Here is a 26,050-nt window from a genome sequence, read left to right on the forward strand (position 1 = left end):
ATCTTTAGCCCACTTTCTCGTCGTTGCATTGCAGTCCTGCCCATTCTCCATGTCTTGGGCGAGGAGACCTTCCTGGATGCGTTTTCCACCATGCATTATGCAGTGCTGATTTCTGCATCCACGATGACTATGGACTTCGTTGCACATGATATCCAGCACAGTAGCCAATCAGTTCAATCAGTTGTGGTGGGGCTTCCATGTACCCTGTTGGTTGTAGCCCCCTGACCAAACACGGATCGCTCTGCTGATGCTCGCGCCATTAACTCCCGACGTAAGCCAAGGGGTAGATGCCCATCCTCCTGGGGTGTCGGGACTCCCGGCAATGGCCATCCTGCCAGGTGGCCTTTCCTGCGGCTAGTGGTGCCTGTAGGGAGGGCCCCTGGTTGGAGTGAGTGGCATCAGGGCGGATGACGCACAATGAAATGTAGTCCATCGTCTCTTGCTGGTGGTGAAACACCAGCAGTCTCTAAGCAATCACTAACTCAATTCAACGCGCAGAAGTACAACCCCAAATCATTCCCCTCCCTGGCCTCACCATGGGAGGAACATCAGGCTAAGGATGGCAGCAGATCTTACTTGCCCCGGTACCTTGTATGTTCGAGAGCTGATGCGGAATCTTTCATGACAATGAAGCCTTAGTTTCTTGTTGAGCATTTAGAGGACAAGTTCGGGGAGGTGGAGGGCTTGTCTGAAATGAAATCTGGGTCAGTCTTGATCAAAACAGCATCCTCTGCTCAGTCACAGTAGTTACTCACTTGTGACTAGCTGGGAGATGTTTCTGTAACCATCACGCCCCATAAGACCTCCTTTTGCCGTCTGACAATGAGCCAATTTAGAGCAGCAAGGTGTACATTTCATCCAGCGTGTCCACCGGGGTCCGAAGGATAATCCGGTTGCCACCAGTGCCTTCATCTTCGCCTTTGAGTGTGATACATTGTCCGAGGAGGTCAAGGTGATGGTCTACCGGTGTGATGTAAAGCCCTATATCTTTCCCCGATGCGGTGCTTTAAGTGCTGGAAGTTCAGCCATATGTCATCCCGCTGTACTTCAAGCGTCACATGCCGAGATTTCAGACACCCATCATATCCCAATACTCCATGTGCCCCGCCTCCCATCTGTGTCAGCTGCAAAGAGCACCGTTCGCCTTGCTCGCCCGAGTGCAGGATTCTCCAGAAAGAAAGGAAAATCGTGGGGTACAAGACCCTGGACAGACGGACCTACTCTGAGGCTAAGAGAAAATTTGGACGTCTGCATCCTGTGCGTATGACATCATCTTACGTCACTGCTACAACAGTTCTGGCACCATCTGCTCCGCCATCCCAGGTCACCTGTCAGAGCTGAAAGACTACACCTGCCCCATTGATGGTGGGGGAGCACTTCCCTCCCTGTTGCTCCTGCACCACCTACTTCGGGAGCACCCCCACTCCCTCAACCATCAGGGACATCAGTCCCCACTTCTAAGCCGGAGAAACGCAAGTCTTCTTTGGCTTCTCTCGCTACGAAGGGGTCCCACGGGTCACTCCCCTTCCCAGGTTTCTTCTAGTGGGAAACACGACACCCGCCACTGGCTGAAGAGCCCAAATGCAGCTGGTCGTAGGGCTTCACGCTCACCCCAGGGACAGAGCCAGTGAAGGCCTCCCAGCCAGGGACACCCAAGGAGCAGCAAGAGAAGTCCAAAAAGAAAACCTCCTAAGACCAAGGAAATTGCGGTGGCACCCACACCACTGCTACCTACCAGTTCTGCGGCTGAGAATGGTGGTGGAGATTTTGGTGTCCACTGAGGACCTAGATCTCACTGGACCCTCGGACACAATGGATATAGACTGCCCAGGCAATAAATCGGTGGGGGAGCAGGTGACTGTTATTCGTAAACTGCCTCATGGTATGTTCGGTGCGTTCCCAGTCTCACGATGTTATCCTCCAGTGGAATTGCAGCAGGGTTCTCTCCCCCCCTCCCCGAGATCACCTAGCTGAGCTATGGTAACTGTTAAGCTTTACACCTGCTATCTGCATTGCCCTCCAGGAAACCTGGAACCCAGCAATGCGGACCCCTGCCCTCCGTGGCTGTAAGAGATATTACAGGAACTGTAGTAACCGTAATCGAGCGTCAGGTGGAGTTTGCGTTTATGTCCTAAACTCGGTCTGTAGTGAAACTGTGCCCCTTTAAACACCTCTTGAAGCTGTGGCTGTCAGAATGACGACGATGCAGGAAATAACTGTCTGCAATGTATATCTTCCTCCAAATGGTGCAGTACCCTTTAATATATTAGCTGCACTGACTGATCAACTCCCTAAACCTTTCCTACTTCTGGGAGATTTTAATGCCCATAACCCCTTGTGGGGTGGTACCATGCTTACAGGCCGAGGCAGAGGTGTTGAAACTTTACTGTCACAATTTGTCCTCTGCCTCTTAAATACTGGGGCTGCCACACATTTCAGTGTGGCACATGGTAGTTACTCAGCCGTTGATTTATCAATTTGCAGCCCAGGACTTCTCCCATCTATACACTGGAGAGCACATGACGACCGGCGTGGTAGTGACCACTTCCCCATATTCTTGTCACTGCCCCAGTGTTAGGCACATGGACACCTGCCCAGATGGACTTTGAACGAGGCGGACTGGGGAACTTTCACCTCTGCTGTCACCGCTGAATCTCCCCCACACAGAAACATAGATGTGATGGTTGAGCAGGTGACTAGCACAATTGTTTCTGCGGCAGAAAACGTGATCTCACTTTTTAGGGTGCCCGAGGTGTAAGGCAGTCCCTTGGTGGTCACCAGAAGTTGATGAAGCAGTTAAGGAGCGTCGGCGAGCTCTACAGTGGCACGCTTCCCTGGACCACCTCATCGCCTTTAAACTACTCCATGCCCGTGTTCGCTACCTTATCAAACAATGGAAGGAGGAGTGTTGGGAGAGATATGTCTCCACCATTGGGTGCCACACGTCACCTTCCCAAGTCTGGGCAGAGATCAAACGTCTTTCCGGGTACCAGGCCCCAACAGCTGATCCCGGTGTTACCATAAATAGGGTCGCTCTACCACTGATTATCTTGTGTCCATAAAGTCTGCCATCCAAACAGCCTTTTCCAGATGGCAACACCTGTTTGCCGTCTGTTTTGACTTACATAAAGCATACGACATGACTTGGCGACATCATATCCTTGCTACATTGTATGAGTGGGATATCCATGGACCATGCCCGATTTTTATCCAAAACTTCATGTCGCATCGTACTTTCCGTGTCCAAGTTAATGGCTTCCATAGTTCCATCCATATCCAGGAGAATGGAGTCCCGCAGGGCTCTGTATTGAGTGTCTCTCTATTTTTAGTGGCCATTAACGGTCTAGCAGGAGGTGTCGGGTCCTTCGTCTCACCTTTTCTGTATGCAGATGACTTCTGCATTCCGTAATGCTGCTCCAGTACTGTTGTTGTTGAGCAGCGCCTCCAGGGAGCTATCAACAAGGTGCAGTTATAGGCTCTAGCCCACGGCGTCCAGTTTTCAGCCACAAAGTCGTACGTCGTGCACATCTGTCGGCATTTTACCGTTCATCCGGATCCCGCACTTTACCTTCATGACGATCCACTCATTGTAGTGGAGACATATCAATTCCTAGGACTGGTTTTTGACACTCAATTGACTTTGCTCCCTCATCGTAGTCACCTTAAGCAGGAGTGCTGGCAGCACCTTAATACCCTCAGTTTCCTGAGCAACACCAATTGGGGTGCAGATCACTGCATGCTGCTGCAGCTCTATAGAGCCCTTGTCCAATCCCGAATTGACTATGGGAGTGTGATTTATGCTTCGACAGAACCTTCAGCTTTCCATTCCTTCCCTTTACCATCTCTATTTGCGGTCTGTTCACGTACTTCTCCGTGGTGTACGCTTTGGCCGGAGCTTCGTCTCGATATTTTACATGATCCTAAGGACTCGGTTAACCCTGCCGCTCGCTGTTGTCACTTCCTGTCGATTCTTGGCGTGTTCCGGTGCTCCGAAGTGGTTTACACTGACAGCTCAATGGCTGATGGTGATGTAGGCTTCGCATATGTACATGGAGGACATACTGAGCAGGACTCCTTGCCAGTTGGCTGCAGTGTTTTCATTGCAGAGCTATTGGCCATATCTGATGCTCTTGAGTACATCTGCTCATGCCCTGGAGAGTCATTTCTCCTGTGTACTGCCTCATTGAGCAGCATACAAGCTATCAATCAGTGATACCCTCGCCACCCTGTTGTAGCGTCCATTCAGGAGTCCATCTGTGCCCTAGAACAGTCCCACCATTCGGTGGTGTTTGTGTGGACCCCAGGACATGTCGGAAACCCCAGCAATGAACTTGCCGACAGGCTGGCCAAACAGGTGACACGGAAACCGCTTCTGGAAATAGGCATCTCCGAAGATTACCTGCGTTCTGTCTTACATCGCAGGGTTTTCCGGCTTCAAGAGATGGAATGGCATAACAGCACGCTCAACAAACTGCGTGTTATTAAAGAGACCATGAATGTGTGGAAGTCACAGGCTCCTCGCAGGGAATCTGTTGTCGTTTGCCCTCTCCACATTGGCAATACATGACTAATGCATGGTTCCCTACTCCGTTCCGAGGACCCACCTGAGTGTCGCTGTGGCTCCCAAATGATACTCGTCCACCTCTTGCTGGACTGCCCACTTTTAACCACTCTGTGACAGACTTTTATGTTTCCCAGCACCCTGCTTTCGGTGTTGGGTGAGAATGCCTCCACAGCAGCTTTAGTCTTACGTTTTATCGGTGAGAGTGGGTTTTATACTTCTATGTAGGTTTTAGTGTGTGTCCTTTGTCCCTCTGTTTCCTCCACCCTAGTGTGCTCATGGTGGAGGTTTTAATGTGTTGCAGAGTGGCTGGCTTTCCCTTTTTATTCTCATGGTTTGCCACCACTGGAATCTGTTTTCATGTTTTACTCTCTTCTGTTTCTAGCAACTTTTTTTTTTTTTTAAGGTCCTTTTAGTGTTCATTGCCTTCCCTTCGTTCTTGTGGCTTTTCCTTTCTTTCCGTTTTGTGTTATATGTTTCGTCCGTTTTATTCTCACACTTGTGGCATTGTTTTATTAGGTACAAGGGACCAATGACCTCATAGTTTGGTCCCTTCTCCCACCTTTAAACAAACAAACCAACCAACCAACCTTCAGCCTGTTGACCGGCGTTTTTCCCGCCATCCCTTGGTCTCGGCCATCCATGACCATCTCGCTGATTTTCAACATGCTGCTTTTTCCGTTTACTTCCTTTGGGTCCCTGACCATGTGGGTATCCCATGTAATGAGCTTGCTGATCGTTTGGCTGGGGGAGCAGTCACTTACCTCCACTTCCCTGTAACCCCTCCTGCGGCTGATTTACGGCTTCATATCAAATCCCACTTCGCACAATCATGGGCCAACTCCTGGGAGGGTACCTCCTTGTCTAATAAACTTCGTGCAGTTTAGGTGACACCTGTCCCGTGGCTTTCTTCGTTCCGCCTCTCCCGAAAGGACTCAACCACCCTGTGTTGTCTCCGCATCGGCCATACCAGGCTGACCCATGGTTTTCTTTTGCAAAATGAGCCACCCCCACTTTTTGGTTGTGTAGCCTTCCCCAGTCAGTAGCCCATATTTTGGTGAAATGCCTCCTTCTTTTGGCTCTGTGTATTAAGTACAGACTTCCCCACACTTTACCTTTAATATTGGCAGACGGTTCCTGGATGGTCGAACTAGTTCTCAGTTTCCTTCATGAAAGTGGTTTTTATTCTCAGTTTTAAGGTTTTTAATCTCCTCTGGAGTAGGGTCAGGGCGGTGAGGGTTGGGGTGTCTCTCATTGTAAGCTGTATTTGGAAATTCCTGACTCCCATCCCTGGCCAAGATCCTCTTTTTTCCTTTTACTGTGTTTTATCGCATTTTATATTTGGTTAGTCTCCTTTTACAATATGCCCTTTTACACTCTAGTGGTTGAACGCTTTTGAATAGCAGGTGGTCTTGCCTGTACTGCATCATAGGTGGGATGTTTCCTGGCTTGGGGTTGCCCACTTACTGACTTCCCTCCTTTTGTGTTTTACCATTGACAACACGACTGCACTTTAACATTTTTTTAGCCTTTTACCTTTTATTGTTATGACTCTTCTGAGATGTACATCTGTCCGAATGGACCACCTTTGAAACAAGGGACTGATGACCTTGCTGTTTGCTCCCTTCAACCCCAACCAGTCCAAGCTGCTGTGTTCCTAATGATCTAGATGTTGAACTCTGACCTCTGTTCTTTCCTTTTGGTGCCATTGTTTCATTAGACTATAATATTTCTTAGGCCATAATTTTATCAGCCATTCTATATTTATTTCAGGATAAATGTCCCTTCCAGACTTTCCATGCATGGCACTGTTCAGTTATAAGCAACTTGTTTTCCTTTCATATTTTCTAAGGTCGCCCACGTACCATTTATTAGGTCATCATGTCTTTCTTATCTCTTGTATTCAGCCACAGTACTTCCTTTGATCCTTCTACCATCCATTCATCTACCTACATGTCCTATGTGCCTCCATTTAATTTTCAGTACAGTCATAATTGTGTTCCACACCTGTCTGTTCCGTGATCGATTTGTTTATTTTCATCTGTCTTCCAGTAATTACCAACATAAATCTATCCATTGCTCCCTGTGTTTGAATGATTTCTGTATTTAAAGTGTTTAGTGCCATAAGTCCAAACTCAGTAGTCTGGTGAATTATCTGAAACTTGAACTACAGATATTGTGGAAATGGAAAGTGCTATTGATGTGCAGTTTTCACAGGAAACATTGGTAATCAGTGGCTCGAATTGTTATCCTGTCAGCAGATTGTAATAATACTTTGAAAGAGTATTTTTTGTGCAAACATACGCTTTTTAAATGGAGCAGTGCCTGTTGACATTAACAAACTAAATGTAGGATAAATTAGAATTTCAGTGGTGTTAGTTGCAGGATTCTAGTGAAGTCTTTTAAGAGAGAGACTTCGAGAAGTTCCCACGCTGACACTTCTACAATACCTGTGGCAGCGCACATTAAATTAAAACACCACAAGTGCTTATATGGATTCTGGCCAGTAATGAGACAGTTGACCACCATAGGTTGCGTTCAAAATGACCACCTACAGCAGCAATACACACTTCCACCTAGTATGGAACCACTGCTGCACACATGCTAGCATTTCAGTGGAGATGTCAGAGCAGGCTGCAATAACGTGTTGCATGTGTATACTTGGCATGTCCTTGTAGATAGTCTCTCTCAGCTTTGGACACAGAAATGTCTACAGGTGTCACATCTGGGGAACGGGCCAGTCAAGTACAGGTCCTCAGTGTCCAATCCAGTGATACGGAAAACATTCATGAAGACATTCTGTAGTGCTTCATGCACTATCAGTTGGACAGCAATCGTGTTGTTATCACAGGTTTGTCCTAGTCTGCAGAGGAATGTCTTCTAGCATCCGTGGTAGATGGTTTGTTCAGAGGCTGCGACACTTACGCATGTTCAGTGTTCCATGTATGAAAAATGAGCCTATGAGCTGATGGCTCACTATCCCATACTATACATTTACACACCATGGACGCTGACGTTCCACTTGATGAAGCCAACAAAGACTGTCAACATACCAATAGTGCATATTTTGCTGCTTTACTTGACCATGATTGGTAACTGTGGCTTCATCACTAAACAAGACTGATGATACATCTGGAACATCCTGTCGTAAAGCCCATGCACAGAATTTAACAAGATTCTCAGTCGTTTCCATGCAGCTGTTGATGGAGAGAGATGTGATGAGGCTGGGACTTGCGTCAATGAAGAATGCACAAGACACTTGCCTAACGCATACCACTTCCCCGTGCTGTTGCACAGGCTCTAACATGTGGATAAACTGCACAGCTGTAAAACGTGAATTTTCTCTTCTTCAGTCGTGACGTGTTTCCTACTGTTACATTTTCTAGGTGTTACACTACCAGTTTCATATAACTGGTTGAAGAGGTTCATAAATAATTGTCGAGATGGTTGGTGTCTATTGGGATATCTTGCCACATACACCATACAAGAACAAACTGCATTCCTCCTACACTATCCACTCATCATGAGCATGTTGGCTTTTTCTGTATTGGTAAATCCCGTCATCCACTCACAACCTACTGCTTTTACTGTCGCACACTAACTTGCTAACAAGCCACAATGCACTCATGGAATACACAAGCACACTGTCAGCGAACATAAGAACATTGAACCTAGCAATTACGCAGGTTAAATGGCACAAACACGTGTCGGTATGGAAACTTCACAAAATACAGTATCTCATTAATGACTGGAACTAGAATCCTGCAACAAACACCACCGACATCTAAATTACATTACTTCTAGTTTTAGTTTCTTAATGGCATAGGCATTGTTAGATTTTAAAAAAGTGTATGTTTGCACAAAAATACACTTTCTAGTTACTGTATTGTTACACTGTTTGTTGGCTAACAATGAGTCCCTGACTACCAATCCATTCTGTGAAAACCACACATCAGTAGCACTTCACATTTCCACAATATTTGTGATGCCTGTTTCAGGTGATTCACCCTGTATACACTAATTGTAAACTTTCCTTCTAGACACATTGGAAGTGTACTTGTGAAAATTCTTTACTTTACCATAAAGACTCAAGATTTTTACCTTCTGTTTCCTTTTCTTATCCATCCAGTCATAGTTGTCAGCACTTAAAAGTAATAAACTCTGTTAGCAACTATTTTCATCACTTGTATAATTGGCAGTTAAATGCCTGAATGATTCTAAGACCATTTCAGTTAACGAATAAACGTTTTCGGATAGTGAAATGAGAGGCAAAGTAAAATTTCTTTGATTGTGTATGGGTAACACACTGAAAACAGTTAGTAATAAAACAAGAAAACTGTTAAAATTTTGGCAGACATTGGCAAGTATCCTTTATAATAACCTGCCTTAAGAATACCAGTTGGATTTCCCACAATTTGCAGATGTGAAATTGGATTTTGGACTACCTCAACAATGAAAATGACAATCTAAATAACCTATGAGCATAATTTACTGTGTGCATTGAGAGACACCAGAGTGATTATATCTAAATTGGATTGAAAATCCTTGAAGAGGAAAGCAACCAATATCACGGTAGTTACGAAATGGAGTATAGTTATGAGATGGAGTATGGTTATGAGATGGAGTATGGTTATGAGATGGAGTATGGTTATGAGATGGAGTATGGTTATGAGATGGAGTATGGTTATGAGATGGAGTATGGTTATGGGATGGAGTATGGTTATGGGATGGAGTATGGTTATGGGATGGAGTATGGTTATGGGATGGAGTATGGTTATGGGATGGAGTATGGTTATGGGATGGAGTATGGTTATGGGATGGAGTATGGTTATGGGATGGAGTATGGTTATGGGATGGAGTATGGTTATGGGATGGAGTATGGTTATGGGATGGAGTATGGTTATGGGATGGAGTATGGTTATGGGATGGAGTATGGTTATGGGATGGAGTATGGTTATGGGATGGAGTATGGTTATGGGATGGAGTATGGTTATGGGATGGAGTATGGTTATGGGATGGAGTATGGTTATGGGATGGAGTATGGTTATGGGATGGAGTATGGTTATGGGATGGAGTATGGTTATGGGATGGAGTATGGTTATGGGATGGAGTATGGTTATGGGATGGAGTATGGTTATGGGATGGAGTATGGTTATGGGATGGAGTATGGTTATGGGATGGAGTATGGTTATGGGATGGAGTATGGTTATGGGATGGAGTATGGTTATGGGATGGAGTATGGTTATGGGATGGAGTATGGTTATGGGATGGAGTATGGTTATGGGATGGAGTATGGTTATGGGATGGAGTATGGTTATGGGATGGAGTATGGTTATGGGATGGAGTATGGTTATGGGATGGAGTATGGTTATGGGATGGAGTATGGTTATGGGATGGAGTATGGTTATGGGATGGAGTATGGTTATGGGATGGAGTATGGTTATGGGATGGAGTATGGTTATGGGATGGAGTATGGTTATGGGATGGAGTATGGTTATGGGATGGAGTATGGTTATGGGATGGAGTATGGTTATGGGATGGAGTATGGTTATGGGATGGAGTATGGTTATGGGATGGAGTATGGTTATGGGATGGAGTATGGTTATGGGATGGAGTATGGTTATGGGATGGAGTATGGTTATGGGATGGAGTATGGTTATGGGATGGAGTATGGTTATGGGATGGAGTATGGTTATGGGATGGAGTATGGTTATGGGATGGAGTATGGTTATGGGATGGAGTATGGTTATGGGATGGAGTATGGTTATGGGATGGAGTATGGTTATGGGATGGAGTATGGTTATGGGATGGAGTATGGTTATGGGATGGAGTATGGTTATGGGATGGAGTATGGTTATGGGATGGAGTATGGTTATGGGATGGAGTATGGTTATGGGATGGAGTATGGTTATGGGATGGAGTATGGTTATGGGATGGAGTATGGTTATGGGATGGAGTATGGTTATGGGATGGAGTATGGTTATGGGATGGAGTATGGTTATGGGATGGAGTATGGATCTACGTCTACATCTACATTTATACTCCGCAAGCCACCCAACGGTGTGTGGCGGAGGGCACTTTATGTGCCACTGTCATTACCTCCCTTTCCTGTTCCAGTCGCGTATGGTTCGCGGGAAGAACGACTGTCTGAAAGCCTCTGTGCGCGCTCTAATCTCTCTAATTTTACATTCGTGATCTCCTCGGGAGGTATAAGTAGGGGGAAGCTATATATTCGATACCTCATCCAGAAATGCACCCTCTCGAAACCTGGCGAGCAAGCTACACCGCGATGCAGAGCGCCTCTCTTGCAGAGTCTGCCACTTGAGTTTGTTAAACATCTCCATAACGCTATCACGGTTACCAAATAACCCTGTGACGAAGCGCGCCGCTCTTCTTTGGATCTTCTCTATCTCCTCCATCAACCCGATCTGGTACGGATCCCACACTGATGAGCAATACTCAAGCATAGGTCGAACGAGTGTTTTGTAAGCCACCTCCTTTGTTGATGGACTACATTTTCTAAGGACTCTCCCAATGAATCTCAACCTGGTACCCGCCTTACCAACAATTAATTTTATATGATCATTCCACTTCAAATCGTTCCGCACGCATACTCCCAGATATTTTACAGAAGTAACTGCTACCATCGTTTGTTCCGCTATCATATAATCATACAATAAAGGATCCTTCTTTCTATGTATTCGCAAGACATTACATTTGTCTATGTTAAGGGTCAGTTGCCACTCCCTGCACCAAGTGCCTATCCGCTGCAGATCTTCCTGCATTTCGCTACAATTTTCTAATGCTGCAACTTCTCTGTATACTACAGCATCATCCGCGAAAAGCCGCATGGAACTTCCGACACTATCTACTAGGTCATTTATATATATTGTGAAAAGCAATGGTCCCATAACACTCCCCTGTGGCACGCCAGAGGTTACTTTAATGTCTGTAGACGTCTCTCCGTTGATAACAACATGCTGTGTCCTGTTTGCTAAAAACTCTTCAATCCAGCCACACAGCCGGTCTGATATTCCGTAGGCTCTTACTTTGTTTATCAGGCGACAGTGCGGAACTGTATCGAACGCCTTCCGGAAGTCAAGAAAAATAGCATCTACCTGGGAGTCTGTATCTAATATTTTCTGGGCCTCATGAACAAATAAAGCGAGTTGGGTTTCACACGATCGCTGTTTCCGGAATCCATGTTGATTCCTACATAGTAGATTCTGAGTTTCCAAAAACGACATGATACTCGAGCAAAACACATGTTCTAAAATTCTACAACAGATCGACGTCAGAGATATAGGTCTATAGTTTCGCGCATCTGCTCGACGACCCTTCTTGAAGACTGGGACTACCTGTGCTCTTTTCCAATCATTTGGAACCTTCTGTTCCTCTAGAGACTTGCGGTACACGGCTGTTAGAAGGGGGGCAAGTTCTTTCGCGTACTCTGTGTAGAATCGAATTGGTATCCCGTCAGGTCCAGTGGACTTTCCTCTGTTGAGTGATTCCAGTTGCTTTTCTATTCCTTGGACACTTATTTCGATGTCAGCCATTTTTTCGTTGGTGCGAGGATTTAGAGAAGGAACTGCAGTGTGGTCTTCCTCTGTGAAACAGCTTTGGAAAAAGGTGTTTAGTATTTCAGCTTTACGCTTGTCATCCTCTGTTTCAATGCCATCATCATCCCGGAGTGTCTGGACATGATGTTTCGAGCCACTTACTGATTTAACGTAAGACCAGAACTTCCTAGGATTTTCTGTCAAGTCGGTACCTAGTATTTTACTTTCGAATTCACTGAACGCTTCACGCATAGCCCTCCTTACGCTAACTTTGACATCGTTTAGCTTCTGTTTGTCTGTGAGGTTTTGGCTGCGTTTAAACTTGGAGTGAAGCTCTCTTTGCTTTCGCAGTAGTTTCCTAACTTTGTTGTTGTACCACGGTGGGTTTTTCCCGTCCCTCACAGTTTTACTCGGCACGTACCTGTCTAAAACGCATTTTACGATTGCCTTAAACTTTTTCCATAAACACTCAACATTGTCAGTGTCGGAACAGAAATTTTCGTTTTGATCTGTTAGGTAGTCTGAAATCTGCCTTCTATTACTCTTGCTAAACAGATAAACCTTCCTCCCTTTTTTTATATTCCTATTAACTTCCATATTCAGGGATGCTGCAACGGCCTTATGATCACTGATTCCCTGTTCTGCACTTACAGAGTCAAAAAGTTCGGGTCTGTTTGTTATCAGTAGGTCCAAGATGTTTTCTCCACGAGTCCGTTCTCTGTTTAATTGCTCGAGGTAATTTTCGGATAGTGCACTCAGTATAATGTCACTCGATGCTCTGTCCCTACCACCCGTCCTAAATATCTGAGTGTCCCAGTCTATATCTGGTAAATTGAAATCTCCACCTAAGACCATAACATGCTGAGAAAATTTGTGAAATGTATTCCAAATTTTCTCTCAGTTGTTCTGCCACTAACGCTGCTGAGTCGGGGGGTCGGTAACAGGAGCCAATTATTAACCTAGCTCGGTTGTTGAGTGTAACTTCCACCCATAATAATTCACAGGAACTATCCACTTCTACTTCACTACAGGATAAATTATTACTAACAGCGACGAACACTCCACCACCGGTTGCATGCAATCTATCCTTTCTGAACACCGTCTGTGCCTTTGTAAAAATTTCGGCAGAATTTATCTCTGGCTTCAGCCAGCTTTCTGTACCTATAACGATTTCAGCTTCGGTACTTTCTATCAGCGCTTGAAGTTCCGGTACTTTACCAATGCAGCTTCGACAGTTTACAATTACAATACCGATTGCTGCTTGGTCCCCGCATGTCCTGACTTTGCCCCGCACCCGTTGAGGCTGTTGCCCTTTCTGCACTTGCCCGAGGCCATCTAACCTAAAAAACCGCCCAGCCCACGCCACACAACCCCTGCTACCCGTGTAGCCGCTTGTTGCGTGTAGTGGACTCCTGACCTATCCAGCGGAACCCGAAACCCCACCACCCTATGGCGCAAGTCGAGGAATCTGCAGCCCACACGGTCGCAGAACCGTCTCAGCCTCTGATTCAGACCCTCTACTCGGCTCTGTACCAAAGGTCCGCAGTCAGTCCTGTCGACGATGCTGCAGATGGTGAGCTCTGCTTTCATCCCGCTAGCGAGACTGGCAGTCTTCACCAAATCAGATAGCCTCTGGAAGCCAGAGAGGATTTCCTCCGATCCATAGCGACACACATCATTGGTGCCGACATGAGCGACCACCTGCAGATGGGTGCACCCTGTACCCTTCATGGTATCCGGAAGGACCCTTTCCACATCTGGAATGACTCCCCCCCGGTATGCACACGGAGTGCACTTTGGTTTTCTTCCCCTCCCTTGCTGCCATATCCCTAAGGGGCCCCATTACGCGCCTGACGTTGGAGCTCCCAACTACCAGTAAGCCCACCCTCTGCGACTGCCCGGATCTTGCAGACTGAGGGGCAACCTCTGGAACAGGACAAGCAGCCATGTCAGGCCGAAGATCAGTATCAGCCTGAGACAGAGCCTGAAACCGGTTCGTCAGACAAACTGGAGAGGCCTTCCGTTTAGCCCTCCGGAATGTCTTTCGCCCCCTGCCACAACTTGAGATGACCTCCCACTCTACCACAGGTGAGGGATCAGCCTCAATGCGGGCAGTATCCCGGGCAACCACAGTCGTAGTCCGATCGGGGGATGCGTGGGACGAGCTGGCCATCCCCGACAAACCCCCATCCGGACCCCCACAGTGATGCCCATTGGCAACAGCCTCAAGCTGTGTGACCGAAGCCAACACTGCCAGAAGCTGGGAGCGAAGGGATGCCAACTCAGCCTGCATCCGAACACAGCAGTTGCAGTCCCTATCCATGCTAAAAACTGTTGTGCAAAGAACGTCTGAACTAATCTACAGAGAGCGCAAACAAAACGACACAAAATTGAAACGGTTATTAAAATACAAGATTGCCTAGTAAATGCAGTAATGCTGCCACTTGTGCACTGCTGACACACTGCTCGGCGGCGGAAGGAGACTACGCGATTAACACTATTCGAGTACTAAAACGCGATGATACAACTCTCAAATACTATAATACGCCCAAAATTTATGAATTAAACAATGCAAGTACCAAAAAACACGCAAAGAAATTAAGAATTAAACTATGTAACAAATGAGTGAGCTAGGAGTATACGACTTGCTGCTGCAGCTGCTTATCCAACGGCGGCAGGGAGCACACTGACTGTGACCAACCATAGTTAGCAGATGGAGTATAGTTAGCAGATGGAGTATGGTTAGGAGATGGAGTATGGTTAGGAGATGGAGTATGGTTAGGAGATGGAGTATGGTTAGGAGATGGAGTATGGTTAGGAGATGGAGTATGGTTAGGAGATGGAGTATGGTTAGGAGATGGAGTATGGTTAGGAGATGGAGTATGGTTAGGAGATGGAGTATGGTTAGGAGATGGAGTATGGTTAGGAGATGGAGTATGGTTAGGAGATGGAGTATGGTTAGGAGATGGAGTATGGTTAGGAGATGGAGTATGGTTAGGAGGTGGAGTATGGTTAGGAGGTGGAGTATGGTTAGGAGGTGGAGTATGGTTAGGAGGTGGAGTATGGTTAGGAGGTGGAGTATGGTTAGGAGGTGGAGTATGGTTAGGAGGTGGAGTATGGTTAGGAGGTGGAGTATGGTTAGGAGGTGGAGTATGGTTAGGAGGTGGAGTATGGTTAGGAGGTGGAGTATGGTTAGGAGATGGAGTATGGTTAGGAGATGGAGTATGGTTAGGAGATGGAGTATGGTTAGGAGATGGAGTATGGTTAGGAGATGGAGTATGGTTAGGAGATGGAGTATGGTTAGGAGATGGAGTATGGTTAGCAGATGGAGTATGGTTAGCAGATGGAGTATGGTTAGCAGATGGAGTATGGTTAGCAGATGGAGTATGGTTAGCAGATGGAGTATGGTTAGCAGATGGAGTATGGTTAGCAGATGGAGTATGGTTAGCAGATGGAGTATGGTTAGCAGATGGAGTATGGTTAGCAGATGGAGTATGGTTAGCAGATGGAGTATGGTTAGCAGATGGAGTATGGTTAGCAGATGGAGTATGGTTAGCAGATGGAGTATGGTTAGCAGATGGAGTATGGTTAGCAGATGGAGTATGGTTAGCAGATGGAGTATGGTTAGCAGATGGAGTATGGTTAGCAGATGGAGTATGGTTAGCAGATGGAGTATGGTTAGCAGATGGAGTATGGTTAGCAGATGGAGTATGGTTAGCAGATGGAGTATGGTTAGCAGATGGAGTATGGTTAGCAGATGGAGTATGGTTAGCAGATGGAGTATGGTTAGCAGATGGAGTATGGTTAGCAGATGGAGTATGGTTAGCAGATGGAGTATGGTTAGCAGATGGAGTATGGTTAGCAGATGGAGTGACATGGGGTATAGTTATGAGATGGACTTTAAAACTGCTGTAAGGTTGCTCAAATATTTTCACTGGTTTTTAATTGTTTCTTGTCATGACATGTTCTAGAAACATTCCATCATTCAATGACCTGTAAAATAAACTGTTTCTTTTTACATGTGGTAGATGTACGACCGCATGGCTTATGTGAAAGGTACTGGTCAGGTAAACAACTTAGCATACATGTATTAAAAAATTCTGAAATTACTCAGTGGTCCAAAATCTGGAGCATTGGCTATTTTTACAAGAAGTTTACTGAATAACATTACAGAATAAAACTGTATGCATTCATTACAAATAATTGTAACAGTTGTGGAAATCCTTTACAAAAACTCCTACTGTTTTACTATAATGACCATGATAAGACTCTTGTAACATCTACCACATGTAGAAAGAAATTTTGTTTGTTCATCAGGTTATCAGATGAGGGGATAATCCCGAAACACATCATGACAAACAATAAACTAATTCACAAAGTGCCCATTTTTAAGCAACCTTATAGCATTTTAAAGTCTGTTCCATAATTAAAGGGGTTGTAATAAAGATTGTTGGAAATGAGTGCTTGTAAACAGTCATTGACTCATTATTTCTATTTTAAAATAATATCTACAAACATGGAAGTTTCACTAGTATTTGGTGGAATGTCAACTAGACATTACAAATTGCTCATCGTTTTAAAATGGGTTATTCTTTTCTATTATAAATTTTAGTTAGATAACAAACTTTTTTGGTGCGTAGTCACTGATATCTTACCTATTCGGGGATAATCGTCTTATTAGGGTTGGGAACCACTACCTCAATATAATCATTCTGGAACCTCTAAACTTCATCAAACATGCATGGAAAGTAAAGAGTAAATCGAAACAAAATTTAAATTGGAAGGCAGACAGAGACAGCTTAGCAAATAATTAATATGCTAAATGAATATGCAGTGTGTACTTCATCAGAACATGAAGACAAGGAAGGTTGTGTATCATAATTACTTGGAGACTTCAACAAATGCTGCGCAACTAGAAGTGCTGTAGAAAAAAAAAAGTAGAAGGAAAAATAATTAACATGATATGTGTCAACAAACAAAGGACATCACTTCCACTGTCAAGAATTTGTTAATACTAACCTTTCCTTCTGTGTACATTAAATTTATTTTATTGTATTGTTCTTGAATCTTTCTGTTTACAGCAGAGTTACGGCATCACAGAAAAAAATTAACTTACTTCATGCTGTTGAATACTCCATGCCCAAACATAAGAATATTTTAGGGTGACCAACTCTCCTGTATTTTCCAGGATTTCCCATATTATACCATTATTTTAAGTTCTCCATTGTTGACTGCTTGTTTGTCCTATATATTTCATCAGTGACCACTGTTGTAAATATTATCCTATGAAGTATTATCAACAGTTAAAGTTCAATGTTCAATAGATATCAAACTTTTCATATAATAATTGATAATATTGTCGATATATATTTTCCATTCATGTTTTAATCTGAAGAGGTTACTTGGCTCAAGGGAATTGGAGAAGCAGAGAAAGAATGACAGTCAATGTATCTAGAAGGAGTGCAAGAGGGGAAATGTTTACTTGTTTCTCAGTCAGTAATGTCTTGGTTGGTTCGTACTAATCAGCTCTGGTACAAATAACACACAGAAGTAACAAGGCCTTTGTGAAAGAGGATTATAGACACATTCATGTTTAAATACACTTCAAAAGAGTTTTTTCTCTTATGGATGGATCAGAGAAACAGCAGCAACTTCGAACTTATTGATTTAAATGAATTTTGATTATAATTCCAAAGAGTTTCTTAAATATACACAGGCAGAGAAAAAATTGCAGAGTTCTGCAGCTTCTATAAATAAGTACATGTAGGGTACACACACTGTATATGTGCAAATTTGTTCATGTTTTTTCTGATTATATTTGTGTATTGTATGCAGTGAGCAAGAAAATTGTTTTAATTAATTATATTCATTTTTCATTTCATTAACCCAAAAATGAGGGAACCTTGTAGGTGTGGAACATGTCGGAAAACATAACATACACATTTAAAGTACTTGAGTGTAACACTTATTTCTGAATTTACACCACAAATGAGTCTTATTACACATGTTTGTACTTTAAAAACTTTCTCTCGGTTTTTGGAGTTACCGTATTTACTCGAATCTAAGCCGCACTTTTTTTCCAGTTTTTGTAATCCAAAAAACCGCCTGCGGCTTAGAATCGAGTGCAAAGCAAGCGGAAGTTCTGAAAAATGTTGGTAGGTGCCGCCACAACTAACTTCTGCCGTCGAATATATGTAGCACTACACAGGCATGCTTTGTAGGCACAAAGATAAATACTGGCGCCAAAATCTCTGCGTCAGTAAATAAATAAAAAAAAGAAAAAAAAAGGTGGTAGACAAGCTTTTTTCTCTGCCCCGCGTTTCGACCACTGCATTTTCGTACATTATCCAACAAATTCCGTATTGTTCATCTTCGAATGTAGCACAATTTCAATGTACTACGAAAATCCGACTGGCAAGACTGTTTGGGATGTTTGTCAATATGGCCAACTCTGTGCTGAATTTTTTACTACCTGTGAGAAGAGGTGGTTGCTAATAGGAACCTGATGAAATGTGAATCACATGCAGTATTCTCTTCACCATAAGAATAATACAAATGTAAACATTATGCCACATATTCTTTCGTGTTTGCTGCTATTTCATTTAAATCCTATCTGCCTAATAAGCTACGAAACTAGAGTGAGACAACAGCAAACGCGGAAGAATATACGTATCATGTCATGTTTACATTCGTATTTTTCTTATGCCTAATAGTGATACAGTCAGAAATGAAGCACGGCAACTGATTAGATTTTTAAATCTAAGATGACTCTAATTCCTGTGCAGAATTTGACGTACTAGAGAAGCAGCTGCAAAGATTTTCAAATGGAAAAAATTTTTCGCCTAACTCTCGTTCAGAACATGTTCTATCATATGCAGTCTATTATTTGGTTCTTGTTGATCATTATCAAAGAAAGCAGTGTAAGTAACAACAAATAGCAGTTTTTTGCCATTGTTTCGCTAATGAGACGATTCCTCTCTCTCTCTCTCTCTCTCTCTCTCTCTCTCTCTCTCTCTTTTTTTTTTTTTTTTTTTGCCCCCCTAATTGTAAGCGGCGGTAGCCGCACACAAAAGCAGGCCATGTCGCACGCGGTGACAGGCCGTAAACACGCACTATCAGAATGAGACAAACAATGCATGACACAGTACAGTCATGCATTTTCAGCTCAGAGTGACGTAAACACCTATAACAAAGAAAACGGCACTTATCAGATCAAAGCAAAATAAGCAATCGATTCAAACCAGACAAAGCACGTGAAAAAGAAGGGTACCCGTATAAATACAGACGGAGCGCCTGACGTGTAGCAATGGCTACCTGGTAAAGCTTAACTTCTAAGCTTACGACTCGAACCAAACTCCTGTAGCTGTATCGTCATTCATTCGACCTAAATTGTCTCTCGTATTACAATGGACCAACTTTGTTTTGATTTGGAGGTGCGGCCTAAAACTTTTCTCTCCCCTTGAATTTCGAGTCTCAAATTTCAGGTGCGGCTTAGATTCGGGAAAATTTTTTTTCCTCGATTTTGAGTCTCATTTTTCGGGTGCGGCTTAGATTCGCGTAAATATGGTACCCTGATATGATACCATATGATGTAATAGAGTAAAAGTAACAAAATATGGTAGTGTATTCATACTTGCATCTTCATTGTCACCCATTCCCAGAACATATGACATACTTCTGTGGAGAATTTGTGGGTGTATCTCCTTTAAACCTCCCTTAAAATTATGGTCAAATGTTGATCGTCTCCTGTAAAGCTATGGTCAAAAATTGGTTGCCCTAGAGTTTGTGGAGTTAAGATTTGCTTCTGTGATCTCTTGATTATTGCAAGTTGTCGTTATGTTACTCAGTTTGGATGTTTTAGTTTCAAATTGCATCATTTGTGTTATTTTTACACTCAGTGTGTCCAGTTGGATTGAATGAGGATTAGTTTTTTGAAGAATTTTAACACTTCCTGGAATTTTTTCTGGCACTTGTATTATGTTTATAATGGGTAGATGATCAGTAAATAAGGTGGAATGAGCGACAATAGTAAGTAGTAAATGATTTATAGAGAACAGGAACAAGCAGATACCCTAACACTCAGTCATGTAGGACTTCTTGGGAAAAGTTCTCCCGTCAGAGAAGTAACTGCTTCAGTTCAGTGTTGTTATCTATTAAGAGTAAGCTGAACCACTGTAAAACACTGTCCCTAATTCCATGTTTATGTAATTTGATTCACTGAATTAACACTTTTGTCAGATCTCATAATATTCCTCTGACCTTTTCACTGATACCTAATATTAAAGTTACCTTTGTATAATTTAACTGATGGCATATCCAGTGTGTGTGCATTGTTGGAAGCTCAGTTTTTAAAAGTTACATCATTTTTTGTAACAAATTTTTAGATTTGTTTTGCAGCATGTTTTTCAAACAGTTTAGAGACCACCACCAGAAGAGAAAAGGGGTAGTAATACCCCACAGCTTCTGTCTATCCCATGCATATCAGCTCGAATAATTGGATTCTAATAATGAACATTAGTTGTGATGTAATATCATATGCACTCTTGATTGCAAATGTGGATATTCCATTCTTCATTTCACCCAGCTGACTGACGGTGTTTAAAAAAGACACGGTCTCTCTCTCTCTCTCTCTCTCTCTCTCTCTCTCTCTATATATATATATATATATATATATGCGCGAAAGCTTGAATTTTGTGTGTATGTTTGTGTTCGTTTGTGTGTCTGTCGACCAGCCAGCACTTTCATTTGGTAAGTCACATCATCTTTGTTTTTAGGTATATTTTTCCTTCGTGGAATGTTTCCTTCTATTATATATATATATATAAACAAAGATGATGTGACTTACCAAATGAAAGTACTGGCAGGTCGACAGACACGTACACACAAAATTCAAGCTTTTGTAACAAACTGTTGCCTCATCAGGAAAGAGGGAAGGAGAGGGAAAGACGAAAGGATGTGGGTTTTAAGGGAGAGGGTAAGGAGTCATTCCAGTCCCGGGAGCGGAAAGACTTACCTTAGGGGGAAAAAGGGACGGGTATACACTCGCGCTCGCGCGCGCGCGCACACACACACACACACACCTCTCTATTTGCATGCACGCACACTTTCTGAAAATGTGCTTCTATCGAGTGTTCAATAGTTTTATGTGCAAAATTTGAATAGTTCTGCAGAATTTCACGAAGAAAACACCGGTAACTCGTAAAATTTTAGTTGCAAAAATATTATTTGCCAATTGGCGAAAATAAAATTGTGAATACACTTCTGAATATCTCCCCAAGAGTGCTACAGAAAATCTTCATGATATTTTTTTTGTGCAGGTTTACGAGACAATTGCAATAGTGAGAGACCTATTTTCACTACAGAAAATATATGAAATCGCACTGGAGTTCTGCTGATAGTTCCGAACACAGTAATGGATAGCACCCCAAGAGTTTCAACAAAAATCTTAACATAATTTCTTGTGAATATAATCGTTTATAATTGCAATACTTTACGAGCATAAAACTTTTCGATCAAGAGCTGAGCTGAGCAGTCCCAATTGTGATCAGTGCATGTATGTACAAGTCTGCAAACATCCTGTAGACTGTCATTACGTATCTGACTACTGATATCCTCAGCAGTTGAGGTAGTTGTCATTTTTTTGTCTACTTATTGCATTGCATTACTACTACTTTAATTTAATTTGATTTTCTTTGCTGTAGTTATCTACTGGATTTGAAGATAGCTGTCTCTGTAATGTGCTTTCACAGTCTGAAAAGCTTGTAAGAGTGTTGTAGGGTAGATTGATCTAAAAAAATATTTTTTTTAAAAAAAAGAAAAGGTATGTTGCACCATTTCCAAGTCAGTTGAAATTGAAGTGCACCAATAAGGCTGTTGGGCATGCAAATTCAAGTGGCCAGCCAGAGGCAGTGTCACAAAAGTGCGCTTTGTTCACTTTCCCAAAACCTAACAAGAGCAATACAAAAATTGGACATGGGATGGTAGTAAAGATTGAACCTGAGCCCAAGGCTGAGCAGTCTGGTGCACCATAATCTAAGCTATGAGAACAACTGACACAGACTGTGTCCGGCAGGCCACCTGAATTTGCACACGGGACAGGCTGATTGACTACTTCCAGTGCTAATTAACTCAGAAGCAAGTCAACGTACCTAATTTTTCTTCTTAACATTACACTGACAGGAAAACATTGCAACATCAAAGAATAATTAATGTACTGTAAAGCAATTTTTGGAATACATTTATCTAGGTGTCATACTTCTAACATCGAAAGAACCCAAGTTAAAGTAAGTGTGAGATAAGCAATTGCAAATGTGAAATGTTGATACATTATTAGAATGCAAATACGCATGCATTGTGTTGTAAAAGTGCTGCATGTCAGTTTGTGGGATGGAGTTCCATGCCTTTGCACTTGGTCGGTCAGTGCAGGGAAGTTAATGCTGTTTGTGGATGAGTCTGGAGTTTTTGTCAAATGAATTACCATATGTGCATGATGGGAGACAAATCTGGTGATGAAGTAGACCAAGGCAATATGTCGAGACTTTGTAGAGGATGTTGGGTTACAACAGCGGTATGTGGGCAAGTTTCCTGTTGGAAAACACCCTGTGGAATAATGTTAGGAATTGCAGCTCACCAGGTTGAATTACTGGATTGACAAATAAATTTGCAGTTACGGAGCATTTGATAACTACAAAAGTGCTCCTGCTGTCATACGAATCGCACCCCTCCAGACCGTAACTCCAGGTGTAGGTCCATTGTGTCTAGCATGCAAACAGGTTGGTTACAGGTTCTTAATTGGTCTCCTCCTAACCAACACATGACCATTACTGGCACAGAAGCAGAACCAGCTTTCATCAGAAATCACAACAGACATCCACCCTGCTCTCCAATGAGTTCTTGCTTGACACCATTGAAGCCACAAATTGAGGGGGTTTGGGGTCAGTGGAATGCACGCTACAGGGTGACTGGCTTGGAGCTGTCCTTGAAGTAATCAGTTTGTAATAGTTCATTGTCAGTGTGGTGCCAACTGCAGCTCCAGTATGCTGTTGCATATGCAGTATGATTCGCCAGAGCTATACGCCATACACATTGGTCTTCCCTGTAAGTAGTGCCACGTGGTTGCCCAGACCCCCATCTTCTTGCGACTATACATTCTCGTAAACCACCACTGCTAGTAGTGTTGTACAGTGGCTGTATTCCTGCTAAATCTTTCTGCAATATCACAGAAAAAACATCCAGCTTCTCGTAGCACTATTACACGACCTCTTTCAAACTCAGTATGGTGTTAATACTGGCACGTTTGGCACCATAAAGGCATTCTTAACTAACGTCAACTCACCATATCCAATCTCAAAGGTAAACACTCACAACCGTTACAGTGTATATTTAAAGCAAACCTGATATCCATGCTCATAGTGGTACTACTAGTGACACTCTTATGTAACTGTCACACACAATTGAATACAATTGAATAGACATCATAACCTATCCTGTCTGCAGCTCGTGGTCTAATGGCTGGCATTGTTGCCTCTCGATCATGAGATCCCAAGTTCAAGTCGCCGCCGGGTTTGGTATATATTCTGCCCAGGGAGTGGGTGTTTGTGTTGCCCTCGTCATTTGTGAATGTGGCAAGATTGGGACTTTGTACGGCACTGATAACTACGCAGTTGAGTACCCCCACAAACCAAACAACATAACCTATCCTGAAACACGGTTAAAAGCTTTCTAGGTTCTTTCTGACCACCCTGTGTAGTGGGTGTATAATAGCCAGCTTCTGACATTTATGGCTACAGTTTCATGCTATTAAGAGTATATTGTGATTCTAAAAACAAAATAAATGCACAAGGGATTATGGGTGTATTTGAAGTCTGTGTTTTTGTTGAAGCTACATTTTTTAATTGACTGCACATTAGATATAAATTGAAAGAGAGAAAATATGAATTTAAATTTCCTTGGTGATACAGGAATGACACGTATAATGCTGCTGACACTTTTGCCTCTTCTGAAGTCCTTTCAGCCTCATTTGGTGATACAATCAACATTCGTAGGAATTTTATGTAGACTTGTGAATACTACTGAAACTTAGTATACAGTCATTGTTCATTTATGTTAACAACACTCAAAAATGACAGTGCATAGTTCATGATGGAGGTGGGGGGGGGGGGGGGGGTTAAATACTAGACCCACACGATAATACTGATCCATTGTGGACTTACACATCTCTCCTTAAATATTTTTTCAATGTGTTTCATTGTGCAAATAATGTATTTTACAGCCTATGTTTATTTTGCAGGCGTGGGTCGCTCTTTGTGATGTGGAGGTGCTGTATAAATAGAGTTTATACAGATAAACTGAACAGATGTTCATCAAGAGTGAAAAAATTGCATATTAAATTATGCAGACAATGGCAGTTCTTCAAACTAAATTTATACTATGGGTATTTAAGGATATTAGCTGTGCCTTATTTGTCCTCAGTATTACGGTTCTTTGGCTCTTACTAATGACCAAAAGAAGGCTGCTATCTGAGTGGTCGTGCAAAAAAGCCAAAGAATTTTTGTATAAAGATTTTATATATGAAGCTACCTACATAAACATAAACATCAACATCAGACCTAAGATATTAAATTAAGCCTTAACAAAAATTGGATGACTACTGTGCAAGAACAGTGAAAGCCAATGTTCAATAATATTACAGTTATATGTTACTGACGTTTAACTATTTTATGACAATAAATGAAAACAGGCTGCTCCTCCTATTTTAAACACTTGCATCCGTCAGCAGTCGAGACAGTGCCTTCTCCAGAGTGTGTTGTTTGGATAGAACACGGGCATTATGTGTATATTTACATGTAAAATTGTTTTGTAATTAAAGAATTTATTTTTGTATGCAGAAAGAAGAAAGACAATAATTAAACACTGTTTCACCTATAGAAGCACATTTCTTAATGATATCATTGTCTTAATATTGTAGTACAAATGTGTGATGTGTTTGTGATAACACTTTTTGTGTTGATATACACACATTTTGTACATACTGTAGGTGGTTTTAAAAGTAAGTTGTAGTAATGACGATGAATTAATTTTAATTGTTGTATAGTGTGTGTCTTCATCCATGTCTTATTTATTAATTTATTTATTTGTTCTAAATATTCATTGTATGCTGTTAAGAAAATTGTCATGTGGTATTAGTTCCTCCCATGATATGCTGCCTACATTATTTACTTTGATAAATTGCTGTTACTCTGATAAATTGCTGTTACTCCAGAACTCACATTATCTGGAGTTCTATCTAAATTGTGTAATTCATTAAATGAAATTTTGTGGCAGGTATTATCATTGGGTAACTACCTCAAATAGTGTGTGTGTGTGTGTGTGTGTGTGTGTGTGTGTGTGTGTGTGTGTGAGAGAGAGAGAGAGAGAGGGAGAGAGAGAGAGAGAGAGAGAGAGAGAGAGAGTGTCCAGCATGAGCTTAATGTTTTTGAATAAAAACTTTGCTTTCAATGTAACATTTTTCTTCTTAAATACATTGGCCTGTATTCACTGAGAAAAAGGAGGGGAGGAATGTGGGAGGCAAGGACTGGAAGTGTAGTGACAAATCAATGTTCATTGGGTGTCAAGAGAAAAATAACTAGGCCGTTGTTCATAATGAGTTTATTTGGTGTCCAGTGAAGTGGAGCCTCCAGTAAGTGCAGAAGCAGAAATAATCCAATGGATGTTAGATATTTGACTGAGTTAGATATGTTAATAAGAGTAATTTTGTGCTGATAGTTTACTGTCCTGGGTGATCTGTAGAAACACAGTTGCAAGAGGCATACAGTGTGTGCTATAGTCATCAGCACTCTTAAGCCTATTGCAAGGGACATTGTGTAAGAACTTCAGTAAAGAGGATCAGGTAATGATAATGCGAGTGGCCGGCAGCAATCTTCATAGATAC

At 42.6% G+C, this 26,050-nt stretch overlaps 1 protein-coding gene across 1 annotated transcript in view; it reads left to right on the forward strand.

The window, feature by feature from the left end:
* The window catches only part of LOC126185112 (aarF domain-containing kinase 1), a 120,891-nt gene extending 95,331 nt beyond the window's left edge, over positions 1-25,560 (forward strand). Inside the window, exon 8 of the mRNA XM_049927922.1 lies at positions 24,410-25,560. Coding sequence (XP_049783879.1) covers positions 24,410-24,617 — 208 coding nt within the window. The 3' untranslated portion in view covers positions 24,618-25,560. The remainder of the gene's footprint in view (positions 1-24,409) is intronic.
* The last annotated feature ends 490 nt before the right edge of the window (positions 25,561-26,050 follow it).

The sequence above is a fragment of the Schistocerca cancellata genome, chromosome 4, assembly GCF_023864275.1.
Source record: "Schistocerca cancellata isolate TAMUIC-IGC-003103 chromosome 4, iqSchCanc2.1, whole genome shotgun sequence".
Taxonomy (NCBI): domain Eukaryota; kingdom Metazoa; phylum Arthropoda; class Insecta; order Orthoptera; family Acrididae; genus Schistocerca; species Schistocerca cancellata.